General features: G+C 39.9%; 1 protein-coding gene across 3 annotated transcripts in view; it reads left to right on the forward strand.

The window, feature by feature from the left end:
- Positions 1–17,826, forward strand: part of LOC132129768 (filamin-A-like) — a 45,464-nt gene that overhangs the window by 13,396 nt on the left and 14,242 nt on the right. For all 3 annotated transcript variants that reach the window (XM_059541510.1, XM_059541511.1, XM_059541513.1), the window contains exons 3-28: positions 3,979–4,230; positions 4,725–4,822; positions 5,441–5,588; positions 5,721–5,917; positions 6,047–6,209; positions 6,461–6,661; positions 8,028–8,165; positions 9,015–9,141; positions 9,240–9,376; positions 9,470–9,666; positions 9,777–9,890; positions 9,969–10,112; positions 10,199–10,322; positions 10,421–10,581; positions 10,666–10,756; positions 11,749–11,918; positions 12,072–12,189; positions 12,399–12,661; positions 12,898–13,216; positions 13,297–13,470; positions 13,847–14,009; positions 14,110–14,270; positions 14,429–14,596; positions 14,698–14,821; positions 16,258–16,414; positions 16,504–16,693. In XM_059541510.1, coding sequence (XP_059397493.1) covers positions 3,979–4,230; positions 4,725–4,822; positions 5,441–5,588; positions 5,721–5,917; positions 6,047–6,209; positions 6,461–6,661; positions 8,028–8,165; positions 9,015–9,141; positions 9,240–9,376; positions 9,470–9,666; positions 9,777–9,890; positions 9,969–10,112; positions 10,199–10,322; positions 10,421–10,581; positions 10,666–10,756; positions 11,749–11,918; positions 12,072–12,189; positions 12,399–12,661; positions 12,898–13,216; positions 13,297–13,470; positions 13,847–14,009; positions 14,110–14,270; positions 14,429–14,596; positions 14,698–14,821; positions 16,258–16,414; positions 16,504–16,693 — 4,299 coding nt within the window. The remainder of the gene's footprint in view (positions 1–3,978; positions 4,231–4,724; positions 4,823–5,440; positions 5,589–5,720; positions 5,918–6,046; positions 6,210–6,460; positions 6,662–8,027; positions 8,166–9,014; positions 9,142–9,239; positions 9,377–9,469; positions 9,667–9,776; positions 9,891–9,968; positions 10,113–10,198; positions 10,323–10,420; positions 10,582–10,665; positions 10,757–11,748; positions 11,919–12,071; positions 12,190–12,398; positions 12,662–12,897; positions 13,217–13,296; positions 13,471–13,846; positions 14,010–14,109; positions 14,271–14,428; positions 14,597–14,697; positions 14,822–16,257; positions 16,415–16,503; positions 16,694–17,826) is intronic.

Here is a 17,826-nt window from a genome sequence, read left to right on the forward strand (position 1 = left end):
CAGGATGTCTGCAATCACATAGTCCTTTTAAACCTGCCACATTCTCCCAGTCAAACACAAACTCTCATTCAGATCTGCCTCCATTCAATCATCAACTGATGGCCAAGACCAAGACCTACGTTTTACATTTTTCCTGATTTTATATATTTATATATATTTTAATCATAATAATTTTTGATGAATATTATCATACAGAAGAAAAGATTTGTTGCTACTCCCGTTACATCACAAATTTTATTCCATTAAAGTGATCGTTCATCCAAAAATAAATGAGTAATTTTTGGATGAAATAACATTCCAAACTTGTATGATTTTTCATCCTGTGGAACACAATTTTCTTTAAAAACATTGTGGTCCAAACAACATTCGCTCCCAGTTTTTTTTTTTTTTTATCATCTTTTGTGTTCCACAGCAGAAATGTGTTCGTAGACTAGAGAAAGAGAAGGGGGGGGGGGTCAGTCCTGTCAAGTTTTCCATGTCTCTGATTGCATTTGTGTATAGAGGTCTTGACCATGATGATAAGACCTTTTTGGAACGTGTGCAATTTCCTCAATCCTCGTCTACGGCCATGCACACCCCCACTGCTGGAAAATTATTTTAACTTTGTGAATGAAAAGTTATTTGGCTAATTATCTAACTGAAATATGTGACATTTTCTTATGAAATGAATCTCTGGACAAACACTCCTCCTCATCCTCTGCGTGTCTTCAGACATCTGTAGTGTGTTATATTGTCCAGAGGTGTGGGGTCAAGGGTGAGGGCTGATGTCAGGATGGCTGAGGTTATTTAGCAGGTTCAGACAGAGGGTGAGTCATGGGAATGAATCTGCTCTGATTCACTACTGATGACTCAGCACTTCAACATGGCTCAAACAGGAAGGCCACAACTCCCCAACCCTGTCTCTGTCCCTCCCTGTCCAAGCCCATGGTTGTGTCTGAAAGCCAGAGAAGCAGTGTACGGAGAAAGGAAGGTAACAAACCCATCCAAATCCAACTTTTGCATAACATTTTGTCTACCAAGATGCCTTCATTTGATTGGCAGTATGTTGTTGCCTTTATCCCACAATTATTTGTGTGTGTGTGTGGTCGATGTTTTGTGAAAAAAAAAAAGGCATCTGATGGAGCGGTTTAGATAAATCTAAGAATGTGTTATGACTACTTGTGTCTCCTAAGAAATAATCATTATGGTAACTAAATATTTGCCTTTGTTATCTCTAAATCTCTATATTTGTTTTGGATCATCAGACATGATGTCATGATGCCTTCATGCAGAAAATGTCAAGTTTAGTCATCGAGTGACTGGGCAGGAATGCGGCTTCCTTGAGTTCCGAACACAGGCTGTCTGTGTCCTTTGTATAGTTTGTCTTTGTCAATATCTTTTTTTTGTTTGTTTTGTCTCTCTCTCCCTTTCCATAATCTATCTCTTTCTCAGTCTTCTTAGATTTATCATCTTTTACTCACTGCCAGCTTTCTCTCTCGGATGTGCATTTCATGTTTTGGGAATTTGATGGAGAGCTACAAGCATGAATGTCCTTAAAAGGAATGAGTGTGCTATGTGTGTTTCCTGCAGTGTTTGGTGGGAATGCTGCAACAACACAGATTCCTGTCATGTTTCATACATTTGCCATGTGTGCAGTGCATCACCAAGCATGTGTACCAAGCCTGTTTTTATAAATACCTCACCCAATGATCATATAGAAATACAAAAAAAAAACTGCTTTTGAAAATGTTGCTTTCGTGTTTGTGCTTCATTCATCTGTTTAGAAGATCAAGAACACAATCCTAAGAAATACTATTAATCATTGTGGGACATGCCTCTAAATCAGCCTAATTACATAGGGCTTATACTGACTAGTAGACTCTTTGTTCAAACATGCCTACCCCCATCTTAAATGCTCCCCAAAAAGTAGTCCTCCGACATTAGCTCATATTACATTTTTACTCATTCATCAGATTATTGGGAACTGTAAACCACAGCATGCTTTTTTAATTTTTTTATTTGTACAATCCTCAGGATGTCTGTGTAAACCCTACCCTGCCTTGAGTTGATGGTAATGTCTGTCTCCTAATACCTTAAACAAGCGCCTACAAGTTCCCATTTAATAACGCTTTCATTCTATCTTTTTTTTAATTTCTTTGTATTCTCTTCACTGCCATAACAGTGAATCAGACTGTAATAGTCACTCATCATAGTCCTTGCTATTGTATTATCCTGACTTGGGTTTGCTTTTTTTTTATTTTCGCTTCAGTACCAGTTCAGTTTACAGTTAATCCCTTCAGGGATTAAGATGCATCAGAGTCACAAAGTAAGCATGATCTACAAGACGTTCCACTTGAGTGGACTCTGGAAAAATTTGGTGATGCTTAAACTTCCCCTTCTAGCATTAACAATAATGTCACTTCTTTGTAGATCCATAAATTTCCATATTATTGCTCCAATGTTAAAGCACATGCCCAGTGTGTTTGGTCTGTAAATAAAGGGATCAGAAAGGGTTCAAGCACACCTTCAGCAGAAGCCAAGATTAATTCCAGCACACTCTGGGGGCTTGTAGTTTTTAAACTAGAGAAAAAGAAAAGAACTAGAGAAAAATGTGAATGTATTGTTTTACATGGCCAAACAAGTGCTGTTGGATAACTGGAACGGTTCAGGAGGGGGATTAAATGTTATGTGAGATCTCTAAATATACAGTGCATTTATTCAGAGTCTATTTTTAAACCGATCAAATGCTTTCTTTCCTCCTCGAGACAATGATTTGCTCATAGATTGAGTTTTGTTAGGTTTTAAAGGGATCGTTTACCCAAAAGTGAAAACTGTCATTTTAACTCTCGTGGCTCTTGATGTGTTTCTTGTGTTTGTGTGTTAATCAATACTAATATGAATGAAAGCCTAAATGTGTGTGCATTGATATAAAGTAATCATGTATTGGAATAAACTGCTTGATTCTTATGGATTATGTGTGCAACATTTTTATGAACTTGAAGCTTTAAAGTTTTTGAAGAAATCACTTCAAGGCCTCACTTAAATCCTAAATGCAGTGTAGGATACGGAGCGAGTGTTCTGTCTGCGCTTTTGCAATTGTTTTGTGTCCCTCTCTTCTGTAACTTGGGACACATGTGCAAGCCTACACCCACATTTTGAATGGGCGTGTGCTCTTGTTAAAGGATTAGTTCACCTTCAAATAAAAATTTCCTGATAGTTCACTCACCCCCATGTCATCCTAGATGTTTACGTCTTTCTTCAGTCGAAAAGAAATTAAAGGGGTCATATTATGCAATTTAAAATGTTCCTTTCTCTTTTGGAGTGTTGTGAGCTATTGGTGCATGAAGATCTGTAAAGTTTCAAAGACTAAAGTCTCAAATCCACATGGTAAGGGGCGTAACATTTCCATCACACACTTTAGGCTTTCGGCCAATCACAGGAAAAATATCAGTAAATTTTAATTTGTAAGTGAACTAACACTTTAAAGAGAAATGGCAAGGGAAAGGAAAGTGTGAAAGTGTTGTAGATCAGATCATGTTCAGAGCTTGTTGACACAGGGTTGAATGACTAGAAGAGGAGATGGGTTTACAATTATTTCCATCTTTTTAAGAACAGAATAAGTGCAGAACAAATAATAGCAGGCCATCAGACTTCATCTGGCTCTTAGATTTCAAATTTAAATTTTGTCCCGAAAATAATCCTCAAATGGGACTGTGCCAACCATCTAGTTTAATCCACAAATGTCTCATCTGATTATCTACAATCTGAATCTGAAGTGATGCCAGCTTTAATTCTAAATGTTTCCTAAGTGCAGTGCAGTTAAAAGCAATTCATTGTTTGGTGACCATTTAGGATGGTCTGCAACATTGCACCATCTTGTGCTGAATTATAAAAGGATTTGTTCCAGCTTTATGGATACAGATGCCCTCAGATGATTAAAAATATTAATTACTCCAATGCATTTTGGCAAACTCTGTAACTCTTGTCTCTGTGTTACAGACAGTAAGGCCATAGTGGATGGGAACCTGAAGCTGATCCTGGGTCTGATATGGACTCTGATTCTGCATTATTCCATCTCCATGCCAATGTGGGACGAGGAGGAGGAGACTGAAGAAAGCAAGCAGAAAACACCTAAACAGAGGCTCCTTGGATGGATCCAGAACAAGCTGCCCGAGCTGCCCATCACCAACTTCAGTCGGGACTGGCAGTCAGGGAAAGCCCTTGGTGCTCTGGTGGACAGTTGTGCTCCAGGTATATATATAAATATAATGGTATGTTTTTTTGTTTTTGTTGAATACATACATGGGAAGTCGTGGCCTAGTGGTTAGAGAGTTTGACTCTTAACCATAGGGTTGTGGGTTCGAATCTTGGGCCGGCAATACCATGACTTAAGTGCTCTTGAGCAAGGCACCGAACCCCCAACTGCTCCCCGGGCGCCGCAGCATAAATGGCTGCCCACTGCTCTGGGTGTGTGTTCATGGTGTGTGTTCACTTTGGATGGGTTAAATGCAGAGCACCAATTCTGAGTATGGGTCACCATTCTTGGCTGAATGTCACGTCACTTTCACGACATATTTGGAAATAGGCCCTGCATGGATTTTACATACATCAATCCAGTTAATCCATATAAAACACCTTTTAATTTTTTCAAGCGGTCAATAGTAAGACCATCAAGTATTTTAAAACTAGTCTGGCACACTCCTTAGAAAACTTGAGCTTATGCAATTTTTTTTTTTGGTGTGCAGGTCTCTGTCCAGACTGGGATTCCTGGGACCAGACCAAACCTGTGGACAATGCCAGGGAGGCCATGCAGCAGGCTGATGACTGGCTTGGTGTTCCTCAGGTACTTTATCTTTATCAGTCATCTCTTGCCTTTTCATTAACTCCTGAATAATTAAAAAACAGAATGTTCTAGACCCCCTACCTGGCATGTTTCCTATTCAGTGCAGCAACTATGGCTTTGTGGTTTCATCATGACTTGAATTGGAAAGGAAACAAATGAAAAAGTATTTGGCTCTGTCATGCCACATGCTGTTTTCACCTTGGCCATAACGGTTACAGTATGCGATCTCACCTGGTATTATAGTAATGCTTTTGATTCTACTTTTTTGAAAGAATAGGCAATTAAGAAACCGATTCAGATCTTTTTTTCTATACTGATGTATCGAAACTACCTAGTGAGGTTTCTTTGTCACTGCGTGTGCTGATGGTGTGCCATAGTTGGCATGTTGCGTGCCATCGGTTATGGATGTGGTTAGGTGTTTCCGTCCACAGGGCTGATTTTATGCTATGATACATACTTCACAAATTTGTATTTTATAAACTTCCTGTTGGCATGTGGGCATGGCTTCAAGATAACGTGTGATGAAAACGTAGTAAAGCCTTGTTTTAAACTTTTTTTTACAAATTGCATCCATTTAGGTTGGTTTGGGTTAAATTGCATGCTTTGTTTCTTTAACAGGTGATCACTCCAGAAGAAATCGTTGATCCAAATGTGGACGAGCACTCCGTTATGACTTACTTGTCCCAGTTTCCCAAAGCCAAACTCAAGCCTGGTGCCCCCCTGAGGCCCAAACTCAACCCCAAAAAGGCCCGTGCCTATGGACCAGGTAGACCATGCCCAGTTGCCTGTTGCCATTTTATTTAATCTGGTTTTTAGTTATGTCTGAAACTGATCACTTCAATATCATTTGAAACCCGGTTCTTGGAAAGATTCATGAGTATTGTTCTGTGTCATGCAGGTATTGAGCCCACAGGTAATGTTGTGATGAAGAAAGCAGTGTTCACTGTTGAGACCATCAGCGCTGGTCAGGGCGAAGTACTGGTTTACGTGGAGGACCCAGCCGGCCACCGTGAGGAGGCCAAAGTTACAGCCAACAATGACAAGAACCGCACATACTCCGTATTCTACATTCCAAAAGTCACTGGACAACACAAGGTACCCAGAAGTGTTTACCTGAAAAAGATGAAACCTAAAACGTCCCAACAAAAAATAACACTGTGATATCACAGTGTGGAAGCAAGCAGTCTTGCCTGGTTTTTAATAGACCTGTGTCTGTTCTCCTAGGTGACAGTACTGTTTGCAGGGCAACACATCTCCAAGAGCCCTTTTGAGGTGGATGTGGGAATGGCTCAGGGAGACTCTAGCAAGGTCACTGCCCAGGGCCCAGGACTTGAGCCTGCTGGCAACATCGCCAACAAGACCACATACTTTGATGTCTACACAGCTGGTACGTGCCCTCAGTATATCTAACATTATGCTTATTTTGGTTGCAGATGATGGTTCTCTAAAAATAAAGTATATAAAAATTTGGGATTTTTAGCTAAATAAAGATATAAATAGGCAAAATAAACATGTTGTTATTATTGTTTTATCTAAATGAGTGAGGTTGACGCAAAATAAGCATTTTAGTTTTTGTTTTATATTTTGAGTATATAAGAAAAAAAAAAAATATATATATATATATATTGTCTCTCTTAGGTGCTGGAGTAGGAGAGGTCGAGGTGGTCATTATGGACCCCAGTGGAAAGAAGGGCACTGTTGAGTGCAGTGTTGAGGATAAGGGCAACAGCAGCTACCGATGCACCTACAAGCCCACTCTGGAGGGCCAGCACACCATCTATGTCACCTTCGCTGGGGGGCAGATCTCCAAGAGCCCTTACACTGTCCATGTGGGAGAGGGTAAGAGCCAGAGAAGGGCTAAGCATGAATGCATTCAGTGTGAAAGACAGGAAAGGGAAGTAGGTGAATGGGATATTCACACATGATTCATTTTAATGAGGCATGGAAAGGCCATTACACTGAATAATATGTATACAACTTCTTCAGATAAAAGTTTACGTGTCTGTTATCTGTCCTTGATGCATGCTCTTTTGTCTGCATTGCTCTTTTTCCTTGTGGTCTTTTTCCTCTGTTTTTCTTCACTGGGAATTGTGTCTCTCCTTTTGAAGGACGGGTGTCGTCTACGTCTACTGGTATCTCTTCCTTTCTCTTTGGATCTGCCTCCTTTTGGCTTTTGGTATCCTTTCCTGTTTCCTTGGATACAGTATGTCTTGGGTACTTGACCTGCTGCTTTACTGTCTATGTCCTGTTATTTTCAGTTGCCCCTCACTTTAGGCTGCAATCCTAAATAAATAAAATGACAATTAAATTACATGACATCATTTTCGAACAATGATTTTACTGACCAGAAAATGTTTAACTGCCCATATAAGTGCTAATAGATGTTCATTTCTCAGGAGACATGTTTAGACATTGTTATCCGTGGCGTTTTAAGCCAAGCTAAATTCCTGTGACTCTGTAACATGTGGCACAGTAGACAAATGGAACATTAAAAATAGTTTTATTATCAGACAGTTTTTCCACCAGTATTATTCAGCACTGTATAGTCATTACCGCTTCCTCTTGTAAGGAAGGCTGTTTGGATCAAGACAAAGAAAGAAAAAAAATGTACACCATGAGAAGAGGCTTATATCTCTCCCCCAATATGCCTGCTTTTTTTTTTTTTATTAAATATAACTTTTTTTTTTTATCCTAGATATCATACATTTCATCTTGTTTGTAAATACAAGACGCGTTTACAGTAATGCAGTATACAATGACAATCTGTGTGGCAAGGCATTACATTGAAATAATACTTAAAATAAATACAATTTTAAAAAAGTATGTTCTTAACATTATAAATGTTAGCATGAGACTCTTTTGTTAACTAGCACCTACACGCCTCTTCACAGTTAGCATGTTTCAATCCTGTCATGACCACATACAGTAAAGAGTTACCCTTATAACTTATGCAAGGATAAAGTTTCGAAGCCCGTTTCTGCCTCTGCCTAAAAATTATGCATAGAAAATTGTGACACCATTTTTCAATATATCAACTTCATATATCACAGTTGTGACTTTATATCTCAGTGACATTTAATTTATATTTATATAATTTTTTTTTTTTTTATACTAATTGACATGTTGCTTTTTCAGTTTTTTTGTAAATAGAAGGGCACACCTTTAACTGCAAATTTGTACTAACTTGGTTGTCTGTTCTCACCAGCCTGTAATCCAAGCCTGTGTAAAGCCAAGGGCCGTGGTCTGCAGCCTAAAGGCTTGAGGATCAAGGAGACTGCAGAGTTTAAGGTTTACACCAAGGGAGCTGGCACTGGAGACCTGAAAGTCACCATCAAGGGGCCCAGTGAGTGGATGCCATACTTGTATTCACATTCACAGTACCAAAGCCCTCGGTCTTAAAGTGCTCCATTATGCCATTTTAAGGTTCCTAATATTGTTTTGGGGTCTCCTACAATAGGTTTACATGCATGTAAGGTCAAATAACCACTTAGTTTTCTCAAAATATGCATTTCATATCACCTCGTTCATATCAGACGATTCGTTCGAAGGAGTTCAAAGATGCAGACTCTCTAAACTCCTCCTTGCAATGAGTGTACTCTTCTCTGATTGGTCAGATGTCCCAGTCTGTTATGCTATGTTATGTCTGTTAGGCCTATCGCGTACAGCACGTATCAGAAATGATAAACTTATTGCCATAGTTGCCTATTTTGAATGCTCAATAGAATATATAGCCTAAACATACTATAGTTTATCGTACTTACAGGTTGTGATTCAGTGGAGCCAGCTGGTCCAGATAAACAGGGTACTGAGCCATCTTTCAAGAGCAAGCGTTGTGTGAACTCCTTTAGATTAGAGAAGCAGTCGTCAGTAAAATTACTTGTTTGTGGGCGGGGTCAAGTTGTTCATGGGCGGCCAATGTAGAATATGGGAGGGAATTATCCAAATGTGTTTCCCTTTGACGTGTAGCCATCACAGAAGTGGGATTCTAAATACTAATGACTCATGTAGGCTCTTCTGGGTCCATTCTTTCTTTTGGGAGGCAATAACTTTATTTATCATGCACTTTTGGCTGTACAACTTTGCAGATCATTCGAAAGACAATATTCAAAACCGCATAATAGGGTAGTTTTACTTATGCTACAGTACAGATGTTTTTTGAACTAGTTAACCAAAAGCTTAATGTATTATGCAGAGGGTCTTGAGGAGCCCTGTAAGAAGAAGGATCTGGGAGATGGCGTGTACAGCTTTGAGTATTACCCCACCACACCTGGGAATTACATCATTACGATCACATGGGGTGGACAACACATTCCACGCAGGTAAATAAGTTAAACGCACAGTTAATAATTGAATCCACTTCGAATAATAATGTAGTGATTAGACTTGTTAAATGTCCATTGCTTATTCCTGTTTCCAGTCCGTTTGAGGTAAAGATTGGATCTGAAGCAGGACCGCAGCAGGTCAGGGCATGGGGTCCAGGGCTAGAGAGTGGTGTGGTAGGCAAGTCGGCTGACTTTGTGGTGGAAGCTGTCGGGGATGACGTGGGGACTTTGGGTATGTTTCACTAGCTCTAACTTTTCATTGGTCTGTTTGAACAACATACAAGTGTATTTAAGTCCAAAATGAATTTGTGAATTCTCCATTCAGGTTTCTCAGTGGAGGGCCCATCCCCGGCTAAGATCGAATGTGACGATAAGGGAGATGGCTCCTGTGATGTGAGGTACTGGCCCACAGAACCAGGCGAATATGCAGTTCATGTGCTCTGTAAGAATGAGGACATCCAGCTCAGCCCTTTCATGGCTGAAATCGTGCCTGCTCCAGGAAAAGACTTTTACCCTGACAAGGTAATTGATTTGGTGATTTGAAAAATTATTCCTTACATGAGCTTTTGGTTGTCCATGTTCTAAAAGAGTCTGTTGGTAATTCTTATGATGGGTTTCATTTTGTAATTCAGGTAAAGGCTTATGGTCCAGGTCTGCAGGGCTCTGGCCTTTCAGTCGGCAAACCAGCAGAGTTCACTGTGGATGCCAAACTAGGTGGCAAAGCTCCTCTAAAGATTCAAGCTCAGGTGTGAATCCTGCTTTATGGATCATGACTGGTCTTTGTTGCTTTAAATCAAAGCACTAACAAGCTTTTTCACTTTCAGGACCGTGATGGAAACCCAGTGGATGTGCAGGTCAAGGACAACAGTAATGGAACGTACAGCTGCAGCTACACCCCTCGCAAACCACTCAAACACACTGTGATGGTGTCCTGGGGTGGAGTCAACATCCCAGAGAGCCCATTCAGGGTGGGTAGTCATTCAGATATGGTTAAAATCCTTAAAATTACTAACAAGAAGTGTCTAAATGTGTTTTTACCACATTTTTGGTGTAGATGAACATTGGGGCAGGGTGCCATCCCAATAAGGTGAAAGTATCAGGACCTGGAGTGGCCAAGACTGGCCTGAAGGCATATGAACCAACCTACTTCACTGTGGATTGTGCCGAGGCGGGACAGGGTAAGAGCTTTAACTCTTAAGAACTAGATGTAAACTAATATTTTCATGTCATAGGCAAATAAGCTTAATAGTGTTGTTTTTGTCCTCTGTCTTTCTAGGTGACATCAGCATAGGCATCAAATGCGCTCCAGGTGTTTTGGGACCAGCTGAAGCTGACATCGATTTTGACATCATTAGAAATGACAATGACACATTCACTGTCAAATACACACCACCTGGAGCGGGCAGCTACACAATCATGGTGCTGTTTGCTGATCAGGTAAGAAGACTGGTAAGTGTATGTGGTAAATGGTCTCGTGAGGTTTTTTTTTTTTTTTTAATTCAAACTTGTATTGTTTTCTAGACCATTCCCCTGACGCCCATCAGAATCAAGGTTGATCCCTCTCATGATGCCAGCAAGGTTAAAGCAGAGGGCCCTGGACTCAGTCGTACTGGTGAGATGCTGGCAATCTCATGTTAATCTTGAGTACCCATAGAGTGGTATTTCATCTTTCATATCTCGGAAGAGTATTTTATTTCATCAGATTTATTAAAGAAAGATACACCTTTTCTTTCTGAAAACAGTCAAGCTCCTGCAGGTGTGCTGTGGGCAATGCTAAACAGTCATGAGCATGTTCGTGTTGTTTACATTATATGCACTTATGCATCAATTACCAACAAAACAAACAAATTTGATGCAGATTTACTCACCGCCTGAGGGTCTGACTCATGACCAGGATCTTGTATCACTGGGACCGCTCCGTCCCTCAGTATCAAACAATGTGCAAATCCAGTGTCAAACTGGGCCTTGTTTATAAATTATTTGTCACTGAAATTCTGGGAACAAACAAAGACATGAACGCGACTCTGTTGCCATGCCGGAAAAACAAACTACATCCACTGTTCCCTTAATGCTGGGTTCTTTGGGAAGCTGAACAAGATTATCTTTCCCTCAAATCAAAAACCACATTCTTCTCGATCAAGTCCTATGCAGCGCTGCTGATGACTTCTGTAACCTAAATGAAGCACATTGATGGGCTGCTCTTGCTTTCACACTGGCTTCTCTGTGCATGTGCTCTTTTGGGAGAAGGGCCCATACAAGGAATTCACAATGTCACCAAGGGCCATACCCCCACCCCCCCCCCCCCCAAAAAAAAAGCTTTCTGAAACTTATTTAAACATGGAAGGAATGTATTTGCCACAGAAATACTGTCATACATCCAACTCGTTTTTTTTAAACTTTGACCATGTTTAGCATGAGAATCCAAGTAACTGTGTAAATAACTGTAAACACATGAAATATAATTAGACCCCCCTTTAATAATAAGCAAGTTATTTAGTATGACTTTCTGCATTGTTAAATGTTTTGCTTTTTCCCATTTAGTTTTGTTTTTAGCTTAAAGGAGAATCTCTAATGGAAAAAAAATAGCTGTTATTTCTCTTCAAGGTGTGGAGCTGAACAAACCCACTCACTTCACTGTGAACACCAAGGCCGCAGGCAAAGCTAGACTTGATGCTCAGTTCACTGTACCAACCAAAGGAGAGGCGGTCCATGACTTTGACATCATCGACAATCATGACGGCACCCACACTGTTAAATACACCCCTGTTCAACATGTGAGCACACATTTGCTATTTCAGTCTCAATGTCTGGTAGTGCTTGGTTATGGAAATTATTTTGCAATTTTTATATATTGTTTGAATATTGTAACTAAATGTTATTTAGCCATTGAGTACTGGTGCAATTTACGTGCTCATTTACTTATGTAGGGCAATATGGGTTTGAATGTCACATATGGAGGTGATCCCATTCCCAAGAGCCCATTTGCTGTAGCAGTTGCCCCATCCCTGGACCTCAGTAAAGTTAAAGTGGCTGGTCTTGGCAATAGTAAGTAATCCCATTCCTCGTCTAGCTTTTGATTAGTAAACCTGGGAGATTCAAATGAGAGTTTTGAGAATTTCTTTGATTGTAACATTGAAACACCTGTGAGGCTGCTTTGAAATGATATATATTGAGAAAAGCAAAAATAACCTTTTAATTGGATTGAATCACCTTTACCCATTTGAAAGTAAAGTTATCTGCTTTTTCTCTTCTAGCAATGACTGTTGGAAAGGATCAGGAGATCACGGTCAAGTCCAAAGGAGCAGGGGGTCAGGGCAAGGTTGGCGCCAAGGTCACAGGTCCATCTGGTAAATCAGTGCCTTGTAAAGTTGAACCAGGCCTGAGCCCAGAAAACAGTCAGGTCCGTTTTATCCCCAGAGATAAGGGACCCTATGAGGTTGAACTGACATATGATGGTGCCCCCATCCCCGGCAGTCCATTCCCCGTGGAAGCCATTGCACCTACTGACCCATCTAAGGTAAGGCTGTTTGGAATGGTGCTTAACCTAGAAATTAAATATTGCAGTTTTAACAAGATGACAAAAAGGCATCAGGACAAGCTCTTTGTTGGGTGTTTAATCTTTAAACTGTAATTTTGCTTAATGTTGCAGGACTTCTCAGTGAGTGAACTTGGCTTGTTCCCATATTGGCTTAGACAGTAGAACAAATGTACTCATTCATTCATTCATATACCAACATCTCTTCTCATGTGTAGGTGCGATGTTCTGGGCCAGGTCTGGAGCGAGCGAAGGTTGGCGAGACAGGACAGTTTGTGGTCGATTGCACTAATGCTGGTCCTGCTGAGCTGACTATCGAGATCATCTCAGACAATGGCACCGAGGCTGAGGTCCATATTCAGGACAATGGGGATGGAACATACACCATTACCTATATCCCTCTGTACCCTGGAGCTTATACCCTCACCATCCGCTACGGTGATCAGGATGTGCCAAACTTCCCAGCCCGTCTCAATGTGGAGCCTGCTGTGGAAACCAGTGGAGTGAAAGTGTTCGGACCTGGAGTGGAAGGCAAAGGTAGTGTGGTGCTCTCCGGTTAATTTGGGAGGTGCTTCTCTTGTCTTTGCTCATTTAGCCACTTTGAATGTTTCCTGTAGGTGTTTTCCGGGAGGCCACTACTGATTTCACTGTTGATGCTCGTGCTCTCACCAAAACGGGTGGCAATCATATCAAGACCTGTATCAATAACCCATCAGGCAACCGCACTGAAGCTCTGATCAGAGACCTGGGAGACGGCACCTACCAAGTGGAGTACACACCTTATGAGGAGGGTGAGTTTCAGTCTGGGGTATTTCATTGTTCATTATTTTTTTTCCTATTTTTACATTTAGATTATCTTAGTCATTGAATGCATATTTAATCTTTAAAAACCATCTTAAGTATAATTTTTGGCAAATTTCAAAATGAATAAACTTTTTTCAGGCTTCAAATTCATGTGATGCTTAAATTCACTTGTAGTTTTTAAAATAATAGATTTTTGTGTTTGGACAAAATCGTGTAGAATTGTATTGGATATTCATTATTGGCTGTAATAAAACATCTTGGCGTCATGGTAGTGAGTTTTACGAGGCTATGCGCCACTTTTGAAAAATGTAAAATTGTGGTGTTACTGTAATATTATAAATTGTTAATTTTATATGTTAATAGGCACGCATAATGTTGAGGTTACATACGATAACAGCCCAGTTCCCAAGAGCCCATTCCATGTGCCTGTGACCGAGGGCTGTGACCCAGCACGTGTGCGTGTACATGGTCCAGGACTTCAGTCTGGCATCACCAACAAACACAACAAGTTTACAGTGGAGACCCGGTGGGTAGATTCAGCATTCAGCTTTTAGTTTTAATCTTGAGCTGCTGTTTTCTCTATCAAAAAGGTTGTCTACCTCACTCCATGTCTGTCATTTGAGCAGTGGGGCCGGTACAGGTGGACTGGGGCTGGCTATGGAAGGACCTTCTGAGGCCAAAATGTCCTGCACTGATAACAAAGATGGCAGCTGTTGTGTTGAATACATCCCATATGAGTCAGGCACATACAACCTCAATGTCACCTATGGAGGCCAACCAATCACTGGTCAGCATTTTTGCGTCATGTACTTTTATTTATTTGTTAGGTGTTTTTTATTTTTTTTTATTTTTGCATTTTATATCTTATTTCTTATCAAATTTTTCTTGATTTTTAATTCACTTTATTAATTTTTTTATTTTTAAATCCTTTTTTCCCCTCCACAGGAAGCCCTTTCTCTGTACCTGTCTATGATACTGTTGACGCAACTAAAGTGAAATGCCAGGGTCAGGGGCTTGGAAACAACGTGCGTGCCAATATCCCACAGGTCTTTTCTGTGGATGCTAGCAAGGCTGGAGTGGCACCCTTGCAGGTCCGAGTGCAGGGACCCAAAGGTGGGAGTGTGAATCAAGAATCATCTTGTTCATTTGGCTTTTTTTTTCTTTCCCCCTCCATTGAATTAGAGGACTGTATTGATTTACTGTTTGTCATGTAGGTGTCGTGGAGCCTGTTGAGGTGGTGGATAATGGTGACGGGACTCACACGGTCAGCTATGTACCCACCAGAGAAGGACCTTATTCTATTAATGTCCTGTATGCAGATGAGGAGATCCCACACAGGTAAGCTGCAGGCTCAGATCAATGACCACCACCCTGTTAATCAAAATTAGTTTTAACCAAAAATCTTTAGTGCTTTTAAAGTGATGTCAAAAGTAGTGGTGGACCGATATATCGGCCGATATTTGGCATTTTTATAAATGTCGGCATCGGCTGATAAGTTTTTCTGCTTGGCCGATGTGTTCGAGGAGGGACTTTTATTTTGACATCTCTAAGAAAGGCAGCGCCTGCGCGCACACAGCTCACATTCTCCCTCTTGTTTACTGTCGTTGTTAACAGTTCTGTCTAATACGGATAGAAGTCTGTCTAATAATCCGATAGAACGGTTAAACAAAGGAATTAATGTATAAAGAAAGTATTATAATGATTGCTTTTATATTATCAGTAATAGATTATCAGTAATCTTGCAAACTTAGTCGAATCCAGCTGTGAGATCTTGTGAAGTGTGTAGGTGTATCCTGATCACGTGTTCTCTGCGTGACGGTCGGTCCGTGTGAATTGAATGCTTTAAACTTTAAACTTGTGATTTCAAATTATGCTACGCTTTATGCATTTCCCCACTGTCATATTCATGACATTTTCTGTGTGCTGTATGTAAAATAAGTGTTTCCTTGGCGGTATTTGAAAAATATGATTCCCAGTGCACACAAACTTCCTAGAATACTGAGGTCCCCGTTTGGATACAGTGTTTACTTCCTTTTTAATTCTATATTATTAGATCTAAACTATATGTATATTTTACACATTTATTTTTTAATCCAGTATAAAATTTCACATTTCTTGAATATTAATGAAGAAAAAAAAATCTGCTTTATATCGGCCATCGGCCCCACTGCTGTCCAAGATATCGGCATTGGCTATCAAAAAACCATATCAGTCAACCACTAGTAAAAAGTACCAGTCCTTTGGTACTGTTTTAAAATTATTAGAGGGGTCATTATTATATATATATATATATATATATATATATATATATATATATATATATATATATATATATATATATATATATATATATATATATATATATATATATTGTCCACTTCTGACGTTCACATGGTTTTTACATTCAAAAACCTCAAAATCAATAAGTAATTTTCTACCCTGGTTTTGAGGCCGGCTTGAGAGACACTCCTTTTTTTTATGGGTATGCCACATCGAAGACTTAGAAGTAAACGCCCACTGCTATGATTGGATAACAGTTTTGCATAGTAAACTAACTTTATGTGTGTCTTTTTGACAAGCCTGCATTAAGTAGTGTGTTTGGTAGCAGGTCAGTTTTTGCTGCAGTCTTGATTACTTTAATTGCCAATAAAGTATTGTGAAATTTGAATGGTGTTATTATAGCATGCCTGGTGCATTTTTAAACTCCCCTGGTCCCTGTCCTTCCCTGCTGTTTATTTCCCCTCTCTCACACACTCTGCTCTGTCTTTATTCAGTCCTTATAAGGTGAAGGTTCTGCCCACTCATGATGCTAGTAAGGTCCGTGCCAGCGGCCCTGGTCTGAATACCACTGGTGTGCCTGCCAGTCTGCCCGTGGAGTTCACCATTGACGCCAAAGATGCAGGAGAGGGACTTCTGGCTGTCCAGATCACTGTGAGCTGATGCTTTTCTTCACAGCTCTATCTTTGCCAAGGTCTCATTCAACCTTTTATGCATTGTTCTGTTCTTAATGCTTGTTTTAGGACCCTGAAGGGAAGCCAAAGAAGGCTAACATTCGTGACAATCAGGATGGGACGTATCTTGTGTCCTATGTGCCTGACATGACTGGCCGCTACACCATTCTCATCAAATATGGTGGTGATGAGATCCCATACTCTCCATATCGTATCAGAGCCCTGCCAACGGGAGACGCCAGCAAATGCACAGTCACAGGTATGTAATGCTCCGGTTGTATCAGTTAAAATAAATGACCATTCTGTACATTACTGATGGCTACCCATTTCAGGCCCCTTTCCATTCATTTCAAACTTAATTATTGAGCTCTAAATACAATGAGTAATATAATAATATAGTAGGGCAGCATGTTGTTGAAATTGATAATTGGGGATGTAACGATTCACTCAACCAAAATTCGATTAACGATTTTGAGACTGAAGACATTATACGATAAATGAAAAGCTGTCGTTTTATTAGGCTGTTGCTGCACATTTCTTTTGTGAAATTTAAATGAAACAAAACTTAATTGATATTTTACAACAAACCCCAAATCAAGTTACAAAAATAAAATCTCTTAATATGAACAAACTAAGGCTTTGTGCTCTTTCCATTTAAAATTAGAGGTAACCACTGGATTTTAATCATGATCCAATCAAAGATGCAGCATACATGCAGCATGAGTAGTTTTTAATCTAAATAAGACTATTTCAAAATTTGAAGCAAAAACAGAATGGTCTGACTTCAGTTTTGTGAAACTACTAACAGCAGACGATCTGAATGAGATGCAGATTCACTCTCTGACAGCAGGTGGCGCTTATGAACCGCAATGAAAGTGTTTCCTGGGTTACCACTGTAAACAAAACAGAGCTGCTCTCATGAGCACTGCTTTAATATGCATTGTTCAGAGGCAAGATAAAAAAGAAAAGATAGTCAGTTCCCCTGAATAATTGACGATGGGTGTGCATTATTTTTCTAACAAAGACAACGGCCCGGAGTCAATTATTCCCCTTATACTACGGTTACCACACCTCAAGACATTGATCAGATGATATATTTAAAAGGATTTGTCCAGTTTTTGTACTTAAATTGCTATTGTGAGTAGGATTATTTCTTCCGCATCTCATCCAACGCCTCTTTTGCTGGTTCCAAAATGTCACTTTAAAGCTGTTAATGGAGGCTTGAGTCGTTGATGGCATTCTGATGCAGTTATTAATGAAGTTATTACAACCCGAATTCCGGAAAAGTTGGGACGTTTTTTAAATTTTAATAAAATGAAAACTAAAAGATTTTCAAATCACATGAGCCAATATTTTATTCACAATAGAACATAGATAACATAGCAAATGTTT

This window comes from Carassius carassius, chromosome 46 (genome assembly GCF_963082965.1).
Source record: "Carassius carassius chromosome 46, fCarCar2.1, whole genome shotgun sequence".
In the NCBI taxonomy this organism is placed as follows: Eukaryota; Metazoa; Chordata; class Actinopteri; order Cypriniformes; family Cyprinidae; genus Carassius; species Carassius carassius.